This window comes from Cyprinus carpio, chromosome A1, assembly GCF_018340385.1.
Source record: "Cyprinus carpio isolate SPL01 chromosome A1, ASM1834038v1, whole genome shotgun sequence".
Classification (NCBI taxonomy): Eukaryota; Metazoa; Chordata; class Actinopteri; order Cypriniformes; family Cyprinidae; genus Cyprinus; species Cyprinus carpio.
In genome coordinates this window covers 6,933,409-6,951,164 of record NC_056572.1, presented here as the reverse complement: position 1 = coordinate 6,951,164, position 17,756 = coordinate 6,933,409, and the positions used below count along the sequence as shown (strand labels likewise).

At 35.7% G+C, this 17,756-nt stretch overlaps 1 protein-coding gene across 1 annotated transcript in view; it reads right to left on the bottom strand.

The window, feature by feature from the left end:
- The window catches only part of LOC109061405 (protein sidekick-1-like), a 206,867-nt gene that overhangs the window by 79,870 nt on the left and 109,241 nt on the right, over window positions 1-17,756 (bottom strand). The window contains 8 exon segments of the mRNA XM_042729635.1: window positions 898-1,071; window positions 1,460-1,562; window positions 2,831-2,998; window positions 3,083-3,199; window positions 4,149-4,346; window positions 8,875-8,905; window positions 9,462-9,693; window positions 10,755-10,866. Coding sequence (XP_042585569.1) covers window positions 898-1,071; window positions 1,460-1,562; window positions 2,831-2,998; window positions 3,083-3,199; window positions 4,149-4,346; window positions 8,875-8,905; window positions 9,462-9,693; window positions 10,755-10,866 — 1,135 coding nt within the window.

Below are 17,756 nucleotides of genomic sequence, written 5' to 3'. Positions count from 1 at the left end.
AATGCTGATTTAGTGCTCAAAAAACATTATTATTAATGTTGAAAAGAGCTGTTCTATTTAATATTTTTGGGAAAACTGATCCATTTTTTCAGGATTCTTTGATGAACAGAAAGTATAAAAGAACAGCATTTATTTGAAGCATAAATCTGTAAATGTCTTTACTGTGAATTATTTAATCAATTTAATGCATCCTTGCTGAATAAAAAAAATCAGTTCTTTTGTACATTTTGGTGCAGTGTATGTGCAATCATTTTACTTGTTAAAGAAAGACCAATTTTTTGACCTTAAGGTGAATTTGGTATGTTTACAACTTTCTGATTGTGAATAATATTTTAAAATGCATATAATTAAACAAGCACCACACTCTTGCCTGTCATTTGTGTTTCTCTGTGTATTTCATCTACTTCGAGATTTCCTCTGCATCCATCCATACGACAATCCATGGGAGAACAACATTCAACCATCTAGAAGCAGTAATTAATATCAAAGCATGTGCATGTGTGTGTGTGTGTGTGTGTGTGTGTGTGTGTGTGTGTGTGTGTGTTTAATTAGTTCCTGATGCCACAGAAGTGTAGCAACATTGGCTAGTCGTCAAAGGAGATGATCTTGGCCTTGGGCATCAGGCCTATCTTATTCCACTCTCGCTTTATCTTTCTCCCGCCACACACACACATGCACAATCACAGCTGCTCCATTCTCTGTCCTATCATTACAGGCCATTTTTGGAAGGTTCTCTTGGCTTCAGAACTGCATCTGAGATCCAAGCATCTTCCTCCTACAATATCACTCCAGCACGTAGCGAGTGCACGTGAAAAGTACAAGTATATTCGCTTCTGAGCGTTTCGTATCAAGCATGCATGTTGCCGTGGACCTGTGCGTGTGTCTATTTCTGCTTACATGACTTCCAGTCGGGCAGTTTTCGAGTCGTTTCCAGCAGGTGAGATGACCCTGCAGGTGTAGTCACCGATGTCTCCGGACCACGTCTGGCTGATGTGGAGTGAACCTTCCTTCATTGACACTCGCCCACCAATCGACACGCTCAGTGGCTTGGTTCCTTTCTTCCATGCATATCTGAGGAGAATAAGACTCTTTATGATGACTCATAATCCACCAAGAATATCACTTTAGGCAATGTCACATGACTTGTGTTTGATGTGCATCTACTGACAGGAATTTATTCAGGCAATCCATCATAGCTCATCCTACTAAGTCCATCTTCATATAGCTTAGAAAAGTACTCAAGTGGCATGATTTAAGGAATCATTCATATCTGTAGCACAAGTGGTCCGGGGCGAGTTATATCAGAGGTTTTGAGTAGTAGTAACAGTAACGCTTGACTTAGCATCAGTAATTAGCAAAAAACAAAAGCAGACCTTCCAGAGAAGACAATGTTCTTAAGTTTGTGAAATTTAAATTTCAAAATGTGCTTCACAACATGCATCTCAGCTCAAGCTCTGACCTGACTGTGACTCTGGGGTCGTGGGTTGCTGTGCAGTTCAGCACAGCGGTAGTTCCCTTGATGACACGCTGATCCTCAGGGGGTGTTGAAATGAAGGTTCGACCTGATTAATAAAATACAGTTCAGGACAAAATCATGCCACAGTTTAATCGTTACAAACATCATTACTCACAGTTCTTTTAACCCTATTAGGTAATTCCCACTGTCAGCTTCATTAGCAAAACAGAATGAAATTTACAAAGCATGAACATTCGAATATTCACACTGCGTCTCAATGAATGAACATATAGTATGGCAAAGCAAATGAACAAATTATCTCACACACAACCCACTGGGTCCAATGGACTTGATTAAAGCTAATGCGTGTAATATTTTCAACATTAAAATGCTTTCACCCAGTTTGATGCACAGTGTATCACTGAGATACTATTATAGTTTTTATTTAATATTTTGAATCAGTTTTTATTTTTATGTTTTCCATTTTCATTTTAATTTTAGTCTTTGTTTTTGTATTTATTTCATGTCTACATAGTTTCTATTATTTTTTTCAGACAGATTAATTTCACTTTTAGCTATTTTCTTACATCAATGTGCCATCAACTAGCTGAAATAAAATAATATATATATATATATATATATATATATATATATATATATATATATATATATATATATATATAGCTCTGCAGCCCAATAAACATTTATTTAAAGTAACAATTATTTATTTATTTATTTATTTATATTTATTTATTTATTTATTTACTTTTAAATGGATTTAATTTTAGTTTTATTTAACTATAATAATTCTAACACAGTTACTCTGCAGCTCAATATGTAAATTTCTAGCTTTCTAGGCCCGGGATCTATTTGTCAGAACTGTGTTGGTTGGGGGTATTTTTTCGAAAATCCATTTGGCGCCGCCAATGGTGCATATATTACACACTGCAGTTTTAATCTGACAGACTTCTTGCTTTTCTTTTTAAGTGGCCAAACCACAAACAGCATTATTTAGGCTGGATGTCAAAAATGCTCTTAGACACTTCCACGCACCCCACGCTTAAGTGTAAACCTACATCAGCATCATTAAGCATTCAGAGCAAGATAAACCGAGGCCTTGGGATTTAAGGATGACACTATTCCAGTGTGAAATTACTGCAAAAGACTTAACATTTCACAAACATTGTGCTCTGCTATGCTTTTACAATCAGCCTGGCTAATGAATGCTGCTATTAAGCCAAACAATTGCTGCTGATAAAAGGCATGTTTGGTAACTGTCTGCAATCCTGCCTCTGCTGAATTGCAAATACGCTGCATTCGTTTGTACTTTCAAGTCATTAAGGACAACATATTTTTCATATTACACTTTCGTACTCAAGACTGTCAGGGCTATGGTTGCGTTGACCAGTCCCTCAGAGTTAGATGCCAGGCACGTATAGTTTCCTGCGTCGCTCGGCATTATGGGGAGTATCTGTAAGCCTCCGGACTCCAGCAGAGTGAAACGAGGCATCTGCACCGATCCGCTCGCTAACACTTGAGAACCTGCAAGATTCACAGGGTTTAGTCACAAAGCTGCTTACAAGTTTAACATGTGACCGTGTTAATGACATGCCAAATCTGACATACCTTTCCTCCAAACAATGGCAGGTTTCGGGGCACCGGATGTCTCACAGATGAAGACAGCTGATGTTCCGTCAGTCACAGTGATGTCAGAAGGGGGCGTGGTGAAAGATGGTGACACACCTACCATGAAAACAAATGAGTCAGATAACTGAAAATCAGTGATGCCAACAATAGGGTGAATATGCATTCTCTTTTTTTACAGACCCATATTTTGGTAATGTAGCTGTAGCAGTACTTGTTTGCAAATGCTATTTGGTTAGATGTTTTGTTATCAAATGCTATTAAATGAACACATTTTATGTGAGACTTGAGTGTTTTCAATTATTTGGGGTCTCTACACATATGTACATGCAGTGAAGTATCACACCCCTATTACAATATTCAGTTATTCAAGTTATTCACTTGTTAATTAATTTCAGAAACATGACGTATGTGCCTTACTTTAAAACTCTCAAACTTTAAAAAAAAAAAAAAAAAAAAAAAGTGTGAACTGAAATGAAACTTGAGAGAAAAAGAGAGATGAGGATGACTAAGCGAGAGAGAGCTGGAGGTGTTGATTAAGTGCTGAGTGTGTGTGTGTGTGTGTGTGTGTGTGTGTGTGTTAAAGGTTGATCTCTCAGTAGACACTGATTAATTACACAGATCAATGAGGGGTCTCTGAACTCCCTGATCAATTCACAACCGAGAGGAGAAGAGAGTGAGATCACTGACTTTTAAAACATCCATGGCTGTATTTATGCATCATCCTCCCATTAGCCTGAAGCAATAGTTCACCCAAAAATGAAAATTATGTCATCATTTACTCACCCTGAAGTAATTCTAAAGCCATATTACTTTTTTTTTTCCAAAAAAAATTTCTCGTGTCCATACAATGAAAGCATACATGTCCATACAAATGTACCTAGACCCTCTGAAGCTCAAAAAGGACAAAAAGCCCAAAATAAAATCAAAATATCTTTGTGGTACTAAAAGGCAGTCAGTCAGTCATACAGGTCTAGAGCATGTGGGTGAGTAAAATATGGCATTATTTCATTTTTGGGTGAACTACTCCTATATCTATTTATCTTACTTGTGACGACCAAGTTGGTATGTGCCTGGATTTCTCCAGCCATGTTTTCAGCGAAGCACTGGAATATTCCGGCATCGTCCGGCTGAATTCTCCGCACTTGCAGAACCATTGAGGAGGAGGTGAGCTTGTATCGAGGGTTGTTCAGTGTGGAGAGGGTGACGGCATCTTTGAACCACTCCAGCTTCTGTGTGGGAACCCCTGAATAATACATGAAGCATGACAATGTGTTTCAGCAGCTATCATACAGCTTAAATAAATGATCACTAGTTCAGACAGACAGACAGACAGACAGACAGACAGACAGATAGATAGATAGATAGATACACACACACATTAAATTGTTTTAAAAGTGAGAGTAAAAATATAATGTTTAAATGTTACAAAATATTTCTATCTCAAATAAATGCTGTTCATTGAACATTTGTTTTTATCAAAGAAAATTTGAAAAAAAAAAAGTATCAGAGTTTGTATAGAAATTTCAATCAGGAAAAATCAGCAAATTAGAATGATTTCACAATGATCATGTGACACCGAAGACTGGAGTAATGGCTAAATCTTGTAATCATAGGAATTAATTAAATTTTTCAAATTTTTATTTTAAATTGTAATAATATTTCACAACCTTACCGTTTTTTTTTTGTTGTTGTTGTTGTTTTTTGTGTTTTTTTTATTCATTTATTTTTTTACTGTATTTTGGTCATTTTAATGCAGCCTTGGTGAGAATGAAATACTTCTTTTATAAACATTAAAATCTTTATTATTTCAAACTTTAACAGGATTGTATGTATCCCAAATTTTTAAGGGCTAGATTAATACAAATGTCACATGACATTTGATAGAAGAGAAGATTATTACCAAAGCAGACAGCCACACACACTACTTGATTTATCACAAGTTAATGTTTTTATCAATAGAACTTCATCAGGGCACACTTTGGTTTAATTAATGAAAATTTAATCTAATAAATTGGCTTTGATTGATTAAACTTCTAATAAAATTTTGACATGCTTCAGTGACAAAAAAGGAGATTTGAAGAGTATAAGAGAAGGAGATCAAGAGAGAGGGAGCGAGAAATCAATAAGCAAGCTTAAAAACCAATAAAACGGCAATTATATGTATTAGCAATAATTGTAATTTAAGTTAATCTGAAGGAACTCATGATATGCTCATCATGATATGCAAATAAAGTATATACAGTATTATGGAAAAAACCTGCAGCTCAACACTTTAAAAGGTCAAATAGCGTGAATCCACCTCCCATTGTCAATAGATGTGTCACACCCACAGGGATGCAAGACAAGGATGTTAAAATAAGACTGTCAAAAACAAGCTTGCTGTAATTACATTTCTGACAGTTTAAGACAAAGTTCGCACAAACTCAGCTTCACACCCTTACAAAAGTGCAAAAAGAATGAGACGAGATTCACAGCAAGTGTAAATTGCAGAAGCACAATCTCTGCCACAAAAAAGGAAAAGACTGAGTAGTTTTCAAAAGTTTCATGAAAGTGAAACTGTACAGATTTCTGTTAAATAAAGGAGAAAATATTACAGTAGAAAGAAGGGGAGAAGAAAGAACCATTTGAGCTCTCTCTTTACGAATTTTCCTTGTTAGAAGTCATGAAAAGTTTAACTTTTAGACACTTGGCACTTTGTTGCTGAAATGTAGGTCAGATTTACGCAGCTTGTTAAAAGGATTTTCTAGATGGATTCTATTCCTCCATTGCCCTGTGAGCCAATGATATACCTAATGTCTATTAACTAGATCCTAACGTAATTTGAACACTGACGCAAATTAGAGGCTAATTCCATTAGCGCCTCAATCTCCATTTATAACGTACTTGACCGCTTATTCTAGATCACTCATTTAGTCAGTTAAATAAAGATTAATTCAAATAGGGACACGTTGAGGAAATGAGCAGGGGTCGATGCGGTGCGCTTGGCGAAAAGGTCAAATTTGTGAGGCGACAAACGGCTACGATAAAAGCAAGTCTTTCAGTTGACTCAGCACATAAACTGAATGATGTTCTTACAGCAAACAGTCATCTGAAAGCACACTGGCCATTTACACTGCAGGTCTTGATGCCCAAATCCGATTTTCTGACTATATCCGATTTTTAACAACTGATACATTTAAAGGTTCGGGATTGACTATATCCATTGCGCTGGACCCGTTACATCACTTTTTTGTGACAAGTGCTGGCATTTTTTTATACACCCTGACAATATAAAGATTATAGTTTCCTGCAGGATAGAGTAAAACATACGAAAAAGCATATACACAGTATGCAAATAAAAGATACATGTTTTGCTTTCCATAATATCTAAAGTGGTCAAAATCAGGGGTGCTGCTCGTAATTTGATAAAAAGCAACACAGCCCGTGCCTCCCCATATCTGGGAGGGGTGGGGCTTACCTTCTGTAACAACCCTGCATTTTGACTGCTCTTCCCCCAAAGACTTAAAAAGACATCAAACTTCCGCATTGCTCACCGACCTATCCTTCGGTTTATCACGCCTGAATTAGTATGGAGGCTCTTTGTTGGTATACAAACTGAGTTGACACACACTTTTTATTATGAGTACAACTCGCATTTTCTGAAGAAAATAATTTGTCTGCTTAATGGCACACGCAAAACATCCGTTACCCTGATTTATTACCACACATAGAATGCTCTTCTAAGGTTGAGAAAAGGTGATTTTTTTCCTGCTTGCACAAAACCGGTCATAAGGTGGCTGAAGAGATGCATGCTGGGTAAGTTGCTAGGCTTTTATTGATATAAAGGTGCTACAGGCATTGAGTGGAAGTTGGTGACTTTTTTTGGAAGTGCTAGGTGATTCCCCTGACAATATACAGTTATAGTTCTGGGGGATGGTTGCCACGGTATATTGCTGTAGGACATGTTTACTTACATGTAAAGTGGTGGTGGCCACTGCAGTAATAGGTGCACAGCCGCTTGGGTGGTCACTAGTTTTTAATTGTTTCCATGTTATCACTGAAAATGGTATGCAGTTGTTTTTAGTGGTTGCTAGGGTATCACTAGGTATTGCAAATGTCTCAACTGTTCTATTTCTTTAATAGGTTGCAACGATGTTTCCTATTTTATCCTGTTAGTTGCTAGGGAATACGTATGCAGTTGTTTTTACCGGTTGCTAGGGGGTAAGTTGCTACGATGTTAATATATAAGGTGCTACTGGTTGAGTTGCTAGGGAATACGTATGCGATTGTTTTGTTCTAGGTTGCTAGGGTATGCACTAGGTATAGGTAATGGCTTTGCTTAGTGTGTTGATGGGTGGGGTTTGCTAGAGTGTATGCGGTTACTTGTATTTCTAGGTGGTTGCTTAGATGTTCTAGGTGGTTGCTAGGGTGTATGCGGTTACTTGTATTTCTAGGTGGTTGCTTAGATGTTATAGGTGGTTGCCATGATATTGCTAGGTGGTTGCTGATGTGAGCTGGTTAGTTGCTAGGGAACTGTTATGCAGCTGTTTTTACCGGTTGCTAGGGTATCACTAGGTATTGTAATGGCTTAGGTGTTCTGGGTGGTTGCTAGGGTATAAGTGGTTAATGTATCACTAAGTTGTTGCCTAGGCATTCTGTGTGGTTGTTAGGGCATTGTAAGGTGGTTGCTTAGATGTTCTGGGTGGTTGTTCACAGTATGTATTTGTGGAAGACATCATGTGTGGTGTACCTCATACTAGTGGGCATGTATTTATATTTTTACCATTTAACAGCAATATGAGTGTGTTCTAGAGTTTGTTGACATAACAGGTGGATATTCAAGTGTATTTTAAAGTCAAGATTAAAGAGTAACAGTATGAATATGTACTTCACTAAACTGCATGTAAAAAGCAAGGGTGAGCCCAGACATTTTTTTCCAGCAGTCTTTGGTGCTGCACTTAGCTCATTATAATAGTAAAATATTTTTATATAAATGTGTATACACATAAAAAAGAAAACCCTTTCATCAACTGCACCTTTATTTTCTCTTATTTATTTTCGGATTTCATGACAGGAAGAGCAAGACTCCTGTTACTTTTCACACACCTGGCATTTTTTCCCCCTCTCGGTTGTCTAACTCACTCCAAATGAAAGTAGACATAGGACCTGTTAAGCATTATGCTGATAACAGCTTTTCACTTACTGAAGAATATCGAGAAAAAAAGGAGGGGGTAAAGCAACTAACAACAACAATAACAAAAACGGAACGATTTTCTCTCCTCCTTTCAGTTCTTCCCTAACAAATCAGCACTTATTCAGTCTCATTGTATGTTTATGCAGATCAGGATATACATATTCAGATTGGCGTCTGGATCGGATTCAACAGCAGAAACAATAAAAACCTCCTACATCTCAACCTCTTTTCCACTGCTGGCTGCTCTGACACGTTCACTTTATCTTTCTATAAAAGTCTCCCTGAGCCTCGAACAGCCTCAATTTATTCATCACTCCATTGGCTGCCTTATGCATATGCATGCCCCGCTTTCACCCAATCATGTAAGGCGCACACCTGTCAGATAAGCTCATTGAAAGAATATTCCTTGCTGTTTCTAATAAGAGTGTGAGTTGAATATTCATAGCTCATCTTTTGGTGAAAAAGATCTCAGGGCAGAGAATAATATTTGTGTTTCTGGATGAAAGAGTAGGGCTGTTAAGGAGGCTGAGGAAGTTTAAGCCCACTGACCTTCTGAAAACATTGGAAACTCATAAGTCATAATGCTCAGATAACATGCCAATGACTTGACAAGGAATGCTGAGATCCAACTTGCTTTTGTTTGAATGAATGTACATAAAAACCATCAGAACTCACTTTTACAAATTTCTAAATTTGTCCTCCCATTACTTCTGCTTAAATAAATAATTCCATTCAATTGAGAAAAATGTGACCTACAGTATTGTCAGCCAATCAAAATCCATTCAACTTCAAAGAGTGAGCTGTAAGAATATGACTGCAGCAGCGTGCTTGAAATAAGCAAAGCTTTTTTGTCCACTGGTCTGGATCCTAATATATTTATCATTAAAGTGAACAATATAGTTTTCATTTTTGGTTACTCAAATGTGATGATGTTTTTAATTTGTATTGTTGTATTGGCATATGTACAGTAATTTATACTTGTAGCTGTACTTGATTACTAAAAACATTAAAAATGTCCATGGTAGTGGACTGACTTGCTTTTAAAAAGACCTGGTGTTATACAAGACAAAAAAATGAACTGACTGTAGTATTTAATTCAATGATATGCTTGAATTCAAATCCATCTGTCAAACTCTTGTTCTTTAGGGCATTCCAGTAAAATAATACTTAAAAATCTGTCAGAACCTGCACATATAGCAGCACAGGAGGAACACCAATTGTCTTACCCAGCACGGAGAGGTACGCTTTGGCCTCTGTGCTCTTTTGACTGCTGTTTCTGAGCGCAGCCTCGCACACGTACAGACCCATGTCCGCTGAGGTAGGGTTACTGATGACCAGCCTGCGACCAAACAAGTCCACTCCTGATGTTAGTCTCACCCCATTACGCTTCCAGAACACCTGCAGCCTGTCAGGAGATCTGCTCCACACACACACACAAAACACAACACAACACATTAACTGCCATACTGAAATTAATACTTAAGCCAAGAATTATGAAGAGTACAGCAATTGGTTATGTGTTAAATATTCAAGAAAAATACATACACTACATGGCCAAAAGTATGTGGGCACCCTGAATTAACAGGTTGACTGAGCCTCTAAATTCAAGCGAAGACTACTTTCAATGTTTAAAGGCAACTTTTGTGGGTTTATACTTACTTATTGAGGTCACATTTATTTGATCAAAAATACAAAAGATTTATATTTCAAATAAATGTTCTTTCCATTCACTAAACAATCCTGAAACAATGTATCAGAGTTTCACATAAATATTTAGCAGCACAACTGTTTTCAACATTGATATTAATAAGAAATGCTGCCTAAGCAGCAAATCAGCATATTAGAATGATTTCTGAAGGGTCATGTGACACTGAAGACTGGCGTAATGATGCTGAAAATTCAGCTTTGATCACAGGAATAAATTACATTTTAATAATATATTCAAATAGAAAACAGTTATTTTAAAATGTAATAATATTTCACAATATAACTTTTTTGTATCAAATACATACAGACGAAAATTGTATAAACATTTAAATATTAGTGTACATGCTAGTGTACTTCACTATTAGCAGCTAAACATATTTAAAATCGACAGTCTCTTGCAGGAAAAAAAAAAAAAAAAAAAATTGACTCATGCATTACATAATTTTATGGGGTCTGCAGTTTTGGGGTCAGCGAGCTTTACTGTATACACGTCTATATACTTTTGTCCACATAGTGTATCTGACAAAATTGAAAAGAATAATCTGGTTTAATTAAGTTGAAACAAATGCATAACTGAGTCAAAGTTTTACAGCAAGAAAATGTGAAATGACAGATATACTGTAATCACAATTCTGCCTGACACTAAATGACATCACCAATGTTATGGATAATGAAAACAATATAACGATTACAAACATCTGTGAAATTATACAAGAACCCTGTTATTAACTGAACCCAGGCAGTGATTCACTGCCGTCGAGGGCAACCCACCTCGCATTAACGACGCACTCAAGAGTAGCTTCACTCGCCCCAGCAACCACTGATGTGTTCTTAGGTGCAATCACTATCACCGGGGCAACCAATTCAGCTGGGGCAATAACGTCTAAGATGGAGAAAGGGAAAAGAACGGTAAAAAAGAAAGAGAGAGAGAGAGAGAGATGATTATTTGCACAATCAATCAGGTTAATAGACTGAGCATCATATGGGGAGATAAGGTTTTTTGATGAGGTGCTTATTTTTTATTTTTTATCATCTCTCTGAATCATTTTGTTCTCTGAAAAATAATACATGCAGAAGAAAGTCAAATCACTCTCCATGGTTGACAGATGATAGAGGGGGGAAAGAAAGAGTGGAAGATGAGGAAAGATAGGTGAGTGGCGAAAATGACTAGATTGCGTCTTTAAAGGAATATTTCACCCAAAAATGAAAATGATGTCATTTACTCATACTCATGTCATTCTGTGCAATTACAGTAAATGGAAAATGGAGCTTTCAATCGCAAAAAGTTTGCAAAAGCACCATAAAAGTTACACATATGACTTCTGCAAAGTATTTCATAAAATTCTATATGACTCATGCATTATATTCCTTGGCACATTTATTTGGGGAACTACTGATGTCTAATTAATCAGATCTTTTCAATGAATCAATACTTAATTCTCAATATTTCTCATTATTTTTATATTATACTCAATATTTTACAGAGTACTTTTGTATCTTTTATATCTTTTTAAATCTTTTTTCAAAACTGCATTCGTTGTATTATGATTTTTAAATGCCGTGAAATAAAATACAGAATAAGCAAATAATGACAGAATTTTCCTTTTATGAGAAAGATTCCTTTAAGAATCAAGGAGAATACACCTCTGATGAAAACCAACCTACCATGATAGATAAACTAGCACACAGATGCAAACGCACACACAAGCTTTGATCTGATCTTTGATCAGTGACTGGAAAGGTGTAATGCATTCTCGCATTCTCCAAACACAGCAGTGATAGATGCTCTAACTTTTGTAATCTCAGTAGGAATATATGTCATTTATGCATTCATCTCGCTGTGTCTCATCATTCAAAGAAATGACAAACAAAAGCACACAAAAAAAAGCTATAGTAGAAAACCATGAGCGAAAATGAAATACAGAAGAAAGGAGTGAGTGAATGGAATTGGACAGGAAAAGTCAATAAGAAGAGGAACAAGATATATAGGAGTGCTATTTCTGAAAGTCTAAAAACGAAGCACTATTTCAGAAAGGTAGTTGTGTGTGTGTGCACTCTAAATGTAGCCAGTATGTGTTAAACAGCAGCACCCTAGGTTTGGATCTTATTACCAGACATTAAACCTGATTTGCATAAAGTGGCATATTCTAAATTTATGTCTAGTACCATCTACACTAATTGAAACATGGATGCATATGGTGTTAAATACTTTCCAATTTTGTGCTAATGATGTACACAGATTCATATAATATAAGAGCTTAGCGTGATTTGCACATCCTGTGTTGTTCTTAGAAACATTTTTCAACTACAGTAATCAATGATTTAAGGCAGAAATGCACCAATATTTAAATTCTGCCTGTTAATTATTTTTGTACTATGTTAAATAGTCAACATTAAAATACTATTTTGTATAGATTAAAAAAAATAAATTAAATAAAAACTGCTTTTAAATGCTACAGAATTAATTTAGGCATCACAACATAATAATGTACAGTATATAAATAGATATTCACTATAAGTGTTTTTAAATATTAATTTTAAGTTAGTGTTAGATAATGGCAAATGTAATGTAAATGTATAAATAAAATATTCAACAGTGGCCAACTAACTAACTGACTAATTTATTTATTTAACCATTTGGATTTTTTTTTTTTTTTTCAAATTTATTTAAATAAATAATAATTTAAATAAGTAAATATATTCATAAATAAATAAACAGGTACATTCCTACCTAAAAATGTTAAAACATTCTAGCAACATGATAAATCAAGTTAGCAATGACGAGTTAATGCTAGAAACATGCTAGTAATGTGCTTGTTAAAACAGACTAGCAGACACACTAAAACATGCTAAATCATGCTAGCAGCATGATAAATTATGTGATAAATCACATAGCAACATGTCAACACATTAGCAACATGATAAAACATGCTAGAAACATGTTAGCAATATGGTAAATCATGCTAGCTACATGTTATGGTAACAAAATGCTAAAACATGCTAACAAACTGTTAAATCATGCTAGTAATGTGTTCAATTATGCTAGCAATATGCTTAAGCATGTTAGCAACATTTAATTCCCTGACTTCTCTGAGTAAAAGCTTCAAGCTTCAAGCTTTTCAATAACATTTTTACCTACTAGGCTTTGTCAAGTCAACATCAATGTCATCAAAATTCATCTATCTAGTCATTAATATAAGCTATTAATATTAATATATTAATAGCAAACAGTCAGTGCTCTCTGGTTTTAGGGGTTGAAATGGCAGTGATCGATCAAACATTGTTCCAGAACCAACAAACAACTATACGTGTCTAAATCAGACTGTGTGAAATGCAATATCATGCTGAACGGCAAACATTTAACATAAATACATTAAATTTGATCCAGCAGAAATAAAGAATCCCACTCTAGCTCACATCCCTCACCTCTGCTGACAGAATAGTTATACGAGTCTATCTATTCTCATATTGTGCTTTGGGAAATGCTGATTATAGCTGCAAGTTATTTTTCAGAATGAGCTCAGAAGTACAGTAGCCTCAAGAACGCTGCAAATGAAAAGGAGGATTTGCACTAAGGGGAAAAGACAGTGTGTCGTGCTTCTGAGGTAATGCTGCTGTCAGCCACTAACACAGCCTCATGCACTCAAGTCAGAATGGTGTTTGACATGGTGTTGACACGGTGTTGTCTTCCACGGGTTGGTATTCATCAGGCACAGATATTAGCCGCCTTGAGCATATCAAGATAGTTGGCAAACGATGTAGAACACAGCTACAGGGACAAGCAGAGTCCACACACATTGATAGGGGTCATTCGGCGAGATCGGATGTAATAATCTTAATCCAGTGTCTGTCTACATGAGTAGTGAGTGAGATTACGACATGTGGAGATATTAAATCTGTCTCTGAGGAGAATCCATTATCTTAAGCTCTAACAAATCCAACAAAAAAAAAAACACAAAAAAGAGATTACACACACACACACACACACACACACACACACACACACACACACACACACACACACACACACACACACACACACAGAAAGACAGCATGGGTGAGAGCAGACAGGAAAGAGAGAGCAAGGAAATTATTTTTTTCTCAGGACTCTCAGCTGTGTTTGGTCAGTGTGTGCACATATTAATTAGTGTGAAACTAAATATCATGCTGTGTGTGTGGGTTAAACTTTAGGATTGCCCATTTTAAGGCCAGTAGAATTATTTTAAATGATCAGACAATATGAAAAATAATGGGAGAAAATTTAAGTGATCCACTATACATAAAAGATCAACTACAGTATAGGTATACTTAGGGTGACCATATGCGCCGTTCATACGGGACACCTCCCGGCCAGGATTTTAATATTCCCTAAAATATCCAGGTTTTGGCTGTTTGGCAGGTCGATCGTTGTGCGACATTCATGAGAGCTAGAGAGCAGAGCAGAGGCTCCTTATGCTTTCGGATCGCTGTCGCACCTGCGTCTTTTTTTTTTATTATTTTTTTAGCAGCGACGCTTTGCAAGGCAAACGAACGAACAAAAAAGTGCGCATATTTGCATCGCTTCGATTGTTCCCTGTAGATCTTCCTTCTCACGCGCAGCCCCACGATTGGTCGATTATGTTAATACCTGCATGTTATTGGTCAACTGCTTTGGATGTTTTAGCCAATATTAAAATCATGGCCGGGACGGTTCGGAACTAAATACATAAATAATCAAATATAAAAAAATAATGGGAGAAAATTTAAGTGATCCACTATACATAAAAGATCAACTACAGTATAGGTATGTTCGGAATTAAATACATGAATATGTACAGTGTATGATACATACTATAAAAAAAACCCACAAAGACCACATTATAAAATGTTATTAGTATTAGTATGTTAATTTAAAATTAAATAAATTAATTTATAAAAATAGGTCATATTATTATTTTTTTATGGATCATCCAAAACAAAACAAACGAAAAAAAAAAAAAAAAAAAAATCTGGATTGTTCATCAAAGAAATCATTGTTCATTAAAGTCTATTAAAGAAAGCACAGTGGATTCAATGAAATTATACAGTATGTTGCTGACAACTGTATCTATCAGACTGAATTTGTGAGTGGGTGGGGGGTGGGACTTTTTCATTTTAATTATACATGGTCTTTGTGACAATTACTTTTTTTCATAATTAATTCATCTGTTAAATATATATTTGATTAATCAATTAATCTAAAATTCCAAACATTAACCAAAAAAAATTAATTAAAAAAAAAAACAATTAAAAAAATTAAACATTGTTACTCCAATAAAAAATGTTACTCCACATCCTACCCAGTGTTATCTCCCAAAAAATGTGCAATTTAAAAACATATACAGTGAATGTAATCACTCATCTGAGTATAGTATTCATAGTACACATATACTCTATTACAAAAGTCCCTTTACAGTTACTCCTCTCATAAAAGTACAATTATTTGTGTTACATTTAATGACTAACAAGAGATATTCTAGTAAAATATGTATTTTTGTGCTCTAATTTTGTTGTGCTTCATCTGTTTGTCTTTAAGTGTGCATCTGCAATACTTGTGCTGGATTACAATATATCTCCTAAAATTTAAGACCGTGAACAGGGTTTATTATTGCTTTTCTTCATTTTTCTTCAACCAACCCTGTTCAAAATTCTTCCCATAGCCCATGATTCCGAACATAGCCCATGCCTCATTTTCTGAGCAATCAGAAAGGGAAATGCCAAGAGGACGAATGTTCACTTCATAATTCAAAATCTCAAAGCAGATGATCATCTGATGTCATCAGAGCAAGGAGACAGGAGAAGAGGAGAAGTGAACGAGAGAGAAAGCTAGAGGAAGAGAAGATTGCAAGATGTAAGAGTTCATTAGAGTGTCTTACCAAGGGAACCACGATTCCTCTTGTTTACTGCTCATCAGGTCACAGAGAGCAGAGAAAGAAAAAAAAAAAGAAAGAAAATAAATCAGGAAAAAAAAAAACATTTCTCTAACCAAAATATATCCTCAAACTTTAAGCCCAAAAAATAATATTAGCTCCACTGCTCTTAGTATCTCAGTCACACCTGCCATCATGATATCATCCTGTGACATGTAATTATGGGAATTCGCTGACCCTTGACCTGCCCTTAATGGAAGCAACACACTTATTGGCCTCATATTTTCACTTAAACCTGCAAAATGAGGTGAAGACTGTACAGATGAGAGTAAACACACACAGAGATAAACAAAGAGAAGCATTTTAATCAATATCACACAGAGAAATGAGTTTCAAGATTCATCAAATGCAAATATAATTCACTTATTTTAAAGTAGCTGTATCTCATATCCAATTTTGTCTATAAATCAAGTCTGGATGGATTAGCTGAGATAATCTGGAATATGATGAGTTTATATTGAGATCCCAGACTTTTTAATACACTTATTCAAAAGGTTATATTTATTTGGCCAAAAATAAAGTCAAAACAGCAATATTGTGAAATATTATTGAAATTCAAAACTATTTCTATTAGAATATTTAAGTTGGCTTATTCTTCTTCTGAGCCCAAATTTAGTCAGTATCTCCTCCTACAGCTTTAAAGCTACAACCACCAAACTCGGCTCAGACCTTCAGACTGTTCTGAAGTTAGTTGCTATATCACCAAAATCCCATAAAGTTTCATTAAGGGGGTCAAAACTTTTGTACAGTAAGGGTGCATCTTATTCGCTCCCTGAAAAATCCTGCAATGCACTGCAAAAACTAGGGAGCATCGGCGCTCACTAAGCTCCCTTACCGGAAATCACGTCACATTTCTGAGGTGCGAACCATAAACCACACGAGCCAACTCGATAAATATGACATGTGATAGAATAAGACAAGTGAAAGAAGATTTAAAAAGACAAACTGTTTTTTAGTACAGTGTATTTCAACATAAACACACATCGCTAGACAGGTAATGATCGCATCTAGTTACATTTATTATTATTATTCAGCTAAAATGTTGCAAGGACATGTAACAGAACAATGTGTTTAAAGAGAAAACAATTATATCAAAAAAGAGTTTGGTCCTGCCTGTTGTTGATTAATACCAGTGGTGATGTTCTACAATGTTGTCAATTGACATTGTACATAGTCATGTCACTGGAAATTGAGTCATCACTGCCCCAGTGTGGGACTTACCAGTGACAGGATTCGTGTACACACTGATTCATGAGCTCGGGAGCTGACTGAGAAGCACCCTAATATTTAGAGTGTTTCAGCTGTCTATAGCAAAACTTAAAGACTGTCCTAGGACAACATGCTAAATCATGCTACCAACATACTAAAACATGTTAACAATGTGCTAATCATGCTCACGACATGCTAAAAACATGCAAACAGCATGCTAATCATGCTAGAAACATGTCAATCATTGTAAAAACATGCTAGCAACAGGCTAATCATGCTAGAAACCTGCTGATCATGCTAAAAACATGCTTACATGTTAATCATAACAGAAACATGTTAGCAACATGCTATCAACATGTTAATAATGCTGAAAACATGCTAGCATCATGTTAAATTATGTTAACAATGTGCTAAATCAGGTTAGCAACATGCTATTAGCATGTATCTAAAATTTCAAACTTCAAGCTTTTACAACTGCTTCAAACTTTCAGTCAAGGCTTTTACAAGCCAACTTCAAAGTTCGCACGCGAACCTTACTGATCTAGTTTAAAAATGTAATTTATTCCTGTGATGCAAAGCTGATTTTTCAGCAGTCATTACTCCAGTATTCAGTGTC